Genomic DNA, 9,201 nt, shown 5'->3' with positions numbered 1-9,201 from the left:
TGATGGACTTGGCAAAGTTCTTGTGTTAAAAAATTACTATACATTTTAATGTTACAAATACTGATTATGAGATATCATGAGGTACATATTAATACACACACATATATATTTGTTTATTTTTAAAACTTTTCAAAAGAGAGTAATATACTTACTAATATACCTATACGTTTGTTTTTGTCTGTGTAACACCCATAGGTGGGAAGGTAAAGGGAATTAATTGTATATAGTACAATTTATGTAGTACATTTCATAAATGTTACATATCTAACTGCAAGACTTCATGGAACAGTGATTTAAATAATATAAACATGCAATAAAAAACTTAAACTTTCATATGTGTTTGAAATTTCAAAAAAATTCCTTTTTTAAAGCTTTAATACATTTGGAAGATGCTCCTGTTGATTTCACAGAGTTTCAAGTTTTCGAGTATGTGAAATTAAGCTTTTTGGGGTGTATCAAAAGTCAGAATGGAAAAGGTCAGGATAACACCTTTGGTTTGTTCACAAGTCCATTAAACACACACAAATGGATACTGGAAAGTAAGTATAACTGTAAACTGTTAAGACACAGAACAATTCTCCAACAAACGATATTAAACTTGACAATGAAATTTCTGAGGTTTATTTCTTTCAATTTTGTTATCAATTGTACTAAGCTAATATTTATTAAAAAAAAAACACTTTACATTACAAAGGCAATATACTTCTGTCCATACACATATACGATATGTACAGTAGCAAGAATTCGGTATTATACTTGCTTTTCTGGTAGATCTTTAAAAATATCAATGATGCAAATTATATACACACTAGCAGAATATGGTGAAATCCAAAAAGATATATATAGGTGTGGTATTTCACTCAATTTGCATTCTTATCCAACTACAAAAAATCGAATATTTGGACCCTAAGATATGCTCCTTCAAAAAGTTATTTTAAAACTTAAAAACCATCTCTGGCAATGTTGATACAGAGTGTGTTCTCAAAAATTTGAATTAGCCATCCAAGTTTTTACATTTGTTAACAGAATTCCCAGAACTCAACTAAACACTGAATTAGTAAACAAGACTTTACAAAATTACACAGTAAACCTCTTCAAAACTCAAATAAAAAAACATTGAAATATGTTTATTACATGTGCATTTTCTTTAAAACATGCAAATGTAACATATCTTTTAATAACATATAAAATAAAAAAAAAATAAAATGATATAAGCAATACTCTGAAAAATTGGCTTTTAAAAAATCATTCTGATCCTACAGCATTATATTAAAATTGTTATTGAAAAATTTTGCAATGAAAAAGGCTTTTTATTAGATTTTAACAAAACACACACACAGAAATTAACATGGTTCCATACAAATTACTATTAGTAAGCATTACACCTATACGTATAATTGTTTCTTGTGTATTTCCTTTTTCTCTTCTTCATATTCATACACAATGGATGAACAGACATCAATTTTCCCAAATGATATTATTCTGCTAATAGAACATGTTGAAATGTGACAAGTTGTTTATTATTAAGCACAAAGCTACATAAAGGGCCATCTGTGCTCTGCTCACCACAGGTATTGAAAACCGATTTCTAGCAGTAGAAGTCTGCAAACATACCACTGTGCCACTGGGGGCAAAAATTTGACAAACTATATATAGTTATGGTATTTCAAGCCAGGGTTCAAAATTAAGGACTACTAGGTTCCTATTGAAAAAGTTGTTTAGAAAATTTCCTTGTAAATTACATTTTTAATATTTACACCTTCATGAACATAAATTTTTAACCGATCGAATGACAGTACCTTGGATAGAACTACTTTAAGCTAACCACAATATAAAAAAACAGACTCAATTAAGAGCAACCCTGACAAATAGACATCCATTTTTCCTAACTTTTATTATTGTAAATTAAATGTAAAAATGTTGAAAACTGTTCCTGAAAGACTTGGTATTTAAGAGAATCAACCAAAATAAAGATCAATCAAAGCACTTGTTTCATTTCTTTTTTCAGATAAAAATTCATAGGAATAAAAAAAATTCAAGTATAATTCTTATGTGCTTATTTGTCAGTAATTCTGGTAAAGAGTTAGGTTTTACTATTAAATGCACTGTGATATGTTTATGCACTGTGATATGCCAGTATCATTTACAACTGAAAATAATAATCCTCTTCCTTCATAAACAAGCAATTAGAACGAAAAATTAATGAATCTGAATAAGAAATTCAGTTTCAATTGTTGAATTTTTGTTGAAAAGAACTGTTGATAAGCAGAAAAACTGTTAAAACATGAAGACTTATTTTTTATTTTCATTATAAAACAAAAAATCTAGCAACGTTTAAAATTTCATATAATGTCAAAGTTACTGCAATCTTTAATATAAAAATTAACTCACATTCTGCTTGCCTCTTGTAAAATATTTAACCATTTTTCTCTTTCCATTTCACAGTCAGCTGCTAAAACAAAGTGGCCCTTTATAGGAACAAAATATTTAATAATTCATTTCTATAAAACATGGTAATGGAATAATGTGTAAAACTACTGATACTTAAAATTACTTATTAATTATTTAAATATTTTAAAGAATAAAAATATGGTTTTAAAGAACAAAGAATTAACTATTGTTTATAATATAGTTGATTTATCATTTTAAAGTACAAGTAACAGGCATGCTTCAAACCACATCTGACGTGCATCTTTAGAGAAAATGAGAAATAAGTAAACTCTTGATTCAGCTTAATATACAATTTATATATTTCAGTACACAGTCCATAACACTAGAATACTGAATAATCATGGCATGAGCTGAAACACTCACAGACCAATTCATTGTATGTTATTAGTTGTGCTGTGTTGTAAATGTACATAAGCAAGTTTTTACTGATGAAAGTTAACATTTTTTCACACTAAAAATGTATTTCCAATATGTACTTACCTCTTCTCATCCTAAACTATCTTGATCCTGGACTGCCCTTTAAGCATTGCTAAAATTGTTCACTAACAGCACACTAGTCTTTTATACTTCATCAGTTTTGTGCCATTTCAAACATGTGCTGATCATGTGACTACCCTCCACCAATCATACTAGTGTAGCTAGCTCCCTCTACTATTCTAGAGTAATCCTCACTTTCAAGAATTGGCAGGTATAAACCAGAAACATTGCCATGTCAGTGGGTGAGGAAGGTAAGTACCTATCGAAAATACATTTAGAGTTTAAGGAAATGTTAACTTCTAAAATGGTCTTACATCCTCTCACCCAAAGCTAGAATCCTACATTGCAAAGGTATAGGGGCCAGTGAAGGCACATCAGCATCCAATTAACTGGAAAGCAACCTCATTGAAAAAACAGGTGTGCAAGAATATGAAAAGAAAGCTCACCTGTGGGTTATAATACAACTTCTGGGACAGGTATGCTTTTTGCCCAGTAACTAACACAGGAACAAAAAGAGGGCAGTACTAAATTGGCAGGCACCAGTGCATTCAGAAATAGAGACATATAGCCTCGATTCATTGGAAAAGTGCTATAGAACCATGACTCGAAATAGCATAGCATTAACAAACATGAAAAGTCTAGTGTGGAAGCAAAAATGGGCTTGTAGAAATGCCCTGTATAAGAAAATGAGATCAACAAATGCAGTCCACCCAGACAATAAACATTCAGGGGAAGTGCCTTGGATATGAAGGATGGAAAAAAAAAAATTACAGAGATGAGAGTGATTTTCAGAGTTTTCATAACCAGCCTGTTGCCAACAGATATGTCATACTATGATCACACATGTAGCAGGCCATAGTACCAAACACAGTGATAGTAAGCCATGGCACGGTGCCAGAGAAAACAAAATAACTAAACATGGCTATGGCTGAAGGACCATGAACTGTATCTGAATAGGCCAAGTGCAGTTCACCCTGGCAAAAAACATCCAGGGGAAACACCTTAGGATATGTCATATTATGCCAAGTGTGATCCAGCTGGGCAAAAAACATCCAGTGTAAGCACCTTGCATAAGATATAGAGATCAACGAGTGTGGTCCACTATTTCAACAGTGAACATTATAGAAATACACAGATCTAGTGTTAATATAATATTAAGCATACCTGATCAAGCAACACCTACCACCATGTTGGATCATGAAATATGATGTATATCAACTAAATAAGATAAAAAATTAATAATATATTGACTTACCCCAGAACAGATGTGTGTAGAATCCCCATAGGAGGAAGACACAATTAGGTCGTGCATATAATGTGCAACAAATGTACTCTAAATGACGGCAAATCTGAGCAGTTAAAGCCATAGTTCAGTGACGAATATGGTGCAGAGAAACGTTATGTAAATGGCGATCTTCTATGAGTTGATGAACCTAACCAGTGAGCATAATAGGCAATAGATTACTGGAACAAAAGGAATTCCATGAAACAAATAGAAGGGAATGAGAACCATGAAAGAAGGCAGTACAAGCCACATAATAGAGCATGGAACGAACTGGACAAAGTAGTTAATCCGGATCCAAACATGAGTACAGGTGGGAGATGGAAGGTAAGGAAATAGAAACAACCTAAACAACCTTCCCGGGCAGCTGATGTCTTGGGAAGGAAGGCCCAATCCAGCTAGAGGATAACATGAGAGATGCAGGAAATGTTAATGGCATAAATATCAGAACGACGACAACCCTATAACAGGAGGAGGAGGAGGAGAAAATAGGTCCGAAGGGAAATATGGTACAAGGAACACACTGCAATGGGTTCAAAGGGAGAACTGGACAAGGCATGAAGGAAAACAGAGATACCAATCTAGCAAAACAAAGGAATATGGTGGAAGGAACAGATGAAAGAAATGGAGGGAAATAACTGGGGGAGAAAAAAGGCATAATGGATATGGAAGAACAGAAAGTGTTTGACACAGCAGCCTTATAACCAGCAACAGTTGACACAGACAAACCCTGATCAAACAACCAGGTGAAGAACTGGGACAGATGAGGAACAGAAGGACAGGTTGGGCAGAAGCCACGGTGAATGGTTTAAAGGTATGTGCAAGTAAAGACGCTACACTAGGGTTGAGTCCATAAGCTGAGGCAAATGACCGGACAAAACCAAGTATGCATATTGTGGTTGTCGGAGGAGAGACTGGGACAGAGGTAAGGGCAGAGGATGTCTCTCAAGCAAAGGCTAGAGCAGATAGAACTACGTCCGAGCAGGCCAATAATGGAGCAATGAGCAGAACACAACAAGGAATGGTCTGGAGAAGGGAAATTTCTGGAGAGGAGTCTGATCAGAAGGTAGGTATACAAGTGAAGACCCCTACAAACCTGAGTAAATGCATCTACTCCAAGAGCTGAAGGGCATGGAATCAGAAACCAAAAGGAAGAAATTTTGGCATTCCAGTGAGTGGCAAACACATTTATATGTGGTGTTTCCAGTTGAGAACACACCAACCAAAATATTGTGGAAAAAGGGAGCACTGGGAAGAACCTGGTTGGGTCAAGATAAGTGATCGGCCACCAGATTCCTGACAACAGGAACATGACACACCAAGATCGCTATATAGTAATCATGGGTCCAGTAAAGAAGATCCAGCATCTGAAAACACGGAAATCTGGATTTGGTTCCTCCTTGCTTAGTGATATAGCTGATAACAGTGGAATAGTTGGAATGAATGATAACTACCCTCCCCCTCAGGAGCAGGAGGAAATGATACAGAGCTCGACAAACTGCCAAGAGTTCCAGGATGTTGAAATGGAGAGTAGCCTCCTTGACAGACCATCGACTGGAAATCTCTTTGGAATCGATGAAAGCCCCTAACCCACCAAGAAAGCATTGGTAAACAGATAAGACTCTAGACAAGGTGGAGGAGTGGAAACCCCCCACCATGGTCAGTTTTGTGTTGAATCACCAAGCAAAGTCAGCCCTGATCCCAGAGTAATGGGATGGTCTAAGGGATTGTGAGAGAAATTCTATTGTCAAGAAGCATCCACTGAAGGAAATGCATCTGAGCTGAACCCAAGGGAATGAGATCTTCTAAGGAAGCCCACATCCCTGAAAGAGAAAGAACCCTTTCAGCAGTGAGAAAAGGAGAAGGTAGGGACATTGAGACCACCTACACCATGTCCTTGAGCAAAAGTGGAGAAGGCTGAGCCCGACAAAGATGGGAATGGAAGAAAAAACCCAAATGAATAAGAGATTGAGTAGGGTTAAGAATGGACCTGTCCAACTGGATCAGAAAACCCCACCTGAATAATGAACCGTAAAACTATGAAAGTTAACTTATACATAAATCAATAAGCAACACCCAAAGTACAAAAACCACCAAAGATACAACTTAGAAGACAAAATACATGTAAATATAGAACTCATAGAACTGATAAGACAAAGGACATGAAAGTAAAAATATTATAAAATCAAACTTACCAAATACTGAGCAGAGAAGATATGAAAGACCTAAATTATCATGTGCAGAAATTAGGTCAATCCACACATAAACTCGCTAAACATTGGTATACCTACTGGGAGTAAGGAATCCATGCTGAAAAACTTACTACAAATCTCCTAGGTAAAAGAACAATACCTAATCCAGGAGATTACATGAAGGTGGGGTAACAGGTGGAAAGTGCCATAGAAAGAAATTTTCACTCAGTACTTATATCCCTCCTCACACAAAATCATTATGTGAAAGAAAGAAATTGTTGGCCGAATGTAAGACAAGAACACCCTACAAACTGAAGCCTGTGCTTTCCTAGCAAACATGGTTGATCCTAAGACATGGGGACTCATGTCAGAACCATTGTCTACTGTCACGGGAATTACATCATCTTTCAAACACATTAGAATTCAGAAAAATGAAATACTTCTAATACAAAGGAATAGAAACACAAGAAGTCCAAACTGATATAAATTTGTGATCAAGCACAATCAAAATTTTGTAGCCACATGGAGAGTGAGTTAAAACATACATTTATACACTAGAATGCCAATTGAGAAAATGAGGATTACTCTAGAATAGTAGTTGTTGTTGTTGTTGTTGTTTTGTATTTTATGGTGCAAAGCAACGAGGCTATCTGCACCAAACAACCAGTAAAAACAGTGAAAGTGAATTAAAGTAAAGTGTAAAAATACAGTGAGTTAAAACCAATATATGTTGATAAAAGATTTATATACAATTAAAAAGAGCTATAGTGCGTAAAAAATTAAAAATACAATCTAATTGGACAGTGTCACCATTACCAATGACATTGTCCAACGTCAGAGGTAAACTCTTAGAAAATATGTGTTTAAAATAATGCCGTCGCTCATGATCGTAACGACGGCACTTGAGTGTCACAATGGCAACACATCGGTGGGTCAATACCTGATAAAAGAAAAAGATGGGTTAAAAAACTGTGACCAATGCGTAGCCTTGCCAGGACAACTTCCTCATTCCAATCCTTACGGAAGCAAGATGGCCAAAGACCAACAGTAGGCTTGATCTGGAAAAGCTTGTTATGACATTGCTCAGCCCAAGTCAACTGCCAACTAGCATGAAGCCGTGCCTTAAAGACAGGACCACAGTCCATGTATAGGACAGGCATAGCCGTGATGGCACCAGAGCAGACGGACTTAGCTGCGGTGTCAGCAACCTTGTTCCCGTGAATACCGACGTGGCCTGGATGGAAACAGAAGATAGAGAAAAGTGGGCCAATCGGTGTTGAATATCGGCGAGAACAGGGTGAGAACTAACGTTAAGCAATTCCAGGGCCAGTAGAGAGCTAAGAGAATCAGTGTAAATAGTACAATTACTGTACTGCATAGCTTCTACATGATCCAGGGCAAGAGAAATAGCATACAACTCGACAATGAACACATAAACTGTAGAGGGGATCCTTCGAGCAACTACCGAGCCACAGCACACCATAGCAGAACCTACCGAGTCACCCGATTTTGAACCATCCGTGTAAATAGGAAGAGAAGAATGGCTCGAAAGATGCTCAGCAAAAAGAAGATGGTACTTCCAATCGGGAGTATCTGCCTTCCTCAGATGACTCAGAGAAAGGTCACAGGAAGGGATGGTAATAAGCCAAGGTGGAATGGGCTGATCGTTGGGGACAGCAATGTCATCCAATGCCAGAACCAATTCAGCCAGTTGCGCCTGAATACAAAGGCCAAAGGAAGGAATAGCAGACCGTCTGTTCCAAAAGAGCATGGCACATCATGGGAGAAAGACACAATCCCAGGTGGGATGCCATGGTAAGGATCGAAGCTTGGCAGCATATTGTAAAGAAAGTTCGTAGGACTCAGTGTACAAACTCTGGACTGAAGAAGTACGAAAAGCCCCAGTACAGAGCCGAAGCCCCAAATGGTGAATGGGGTCCGGCATCTTCAAGGCCAAGGTCCTGGCAGAACCATAGACCAAAGACCCATAGTCCAGTTTGGACCGATTGAGGGCAGTCTGAAGCTGCCACTCAATAAACCTCATGTTCGATGACTGTCACGTGATGTGGAAGTCATCAATATAAAGCCCATTTGCAACAGTCGGAGGAAGATTATTAGTGATAGCATTAATCTTAACATCAAAAAGTGCGACACTCAAGACACACCCCCGAGGGACTCCAAGTTCCTGTGGAAAGGAACACGAAAGAGTTGAAACCACATGGACTTGGAATCGCCTGTTCAATAAAAAGTTTTGAATAAAAATGGGTAGATGGCCACGCAAACCATAGGAGTGGAGGTCCTGCAAAATTCCATACCTCCAAGTGGTGTCATAAGCCTTCTTGAGATCGAAGAACACAGAAACAAGGTGTTCTCTCTTGAGAAAGGCTTCCCTGATTGACGTTTCAAGTCGAATCAGATGGTCCATGGTGGAGCGCTGTCGACAAAACCCACACTGGGTGGGTGAGAAGAGCGTATTCGATTTGAAGAAACAAACAAGACAAACATTAATCATCCTCTCTAGGACCTTACAAAGACAACTAGTCAAAGCAATGGGACGATAATTTGAAGGAATCTTGGGATCCTTCCCAGGTTTAGAGAAAGGGAGGACAATAGTCGGGTGCCAAGAAACAGAAAAAATGTGCTCCTGCCATATCCAGTTAAAAATAACCAGGAGAATAGCAAGAGAGGCAGGTGAGAGATGGCGCAACATCTCATAATGAATATCATCAGGTCCGACCGATGTACTACCAGACCGATGAATAGCAAGTTTGAGTTCCACCAGCGTAAAGGGGCGCTTAT

At 37.4% G+C, this 9,201-nt stretch overlaps 1 protein-coding gene across 1 annotated transcript in view; it reads right to left on the bottom strand.

Moving 5' to 3' along the window:
• Nucleotides 1-477: 477 nt before the first annotated feature.
• LOC106465201 (pleckstrin homology domain-containing family D member 1-like) overlaps nucleotides 478-9,201 on the bottom strand; it is a 32,806-nt gene continuing 24,082 nt past the window's right edge. Inside the window, exons 5-6 of the mRNA XM_022393053.1 lie at nucleotides 2,392-2,468; nucleotides 478-532 (exon numbers count right to left, since the gene is read on the bottom strand). Of these exons, the coding sequence (XP_022248761.1) occupies nucleotides 478-532; nucleotides 2,392-2,468 (132 nt within the window). The remainder of the gene's footprint in view (nucleotides 533-2,391; nucleotides 2,469-9,201) is intronic.

Source organism: Limulus polyphemus, unplaced genomic scaffold, assembly GCF_000517525.1.
Source record: "Limulus polyphemus unplaced genomic scaffold, Limulus_polyphemus-2.1.2 Scaffold1866, whole genome shotgun sequence".
NCBI lineage: Eukaryota > Metazoa > Arthropoda > Merostomata > Xiphosura > Limulidae > Limulus > Limulus polyphemus.
This window is presented reverse-complemented; position numbering and strand designations above follow the sequence as displayed.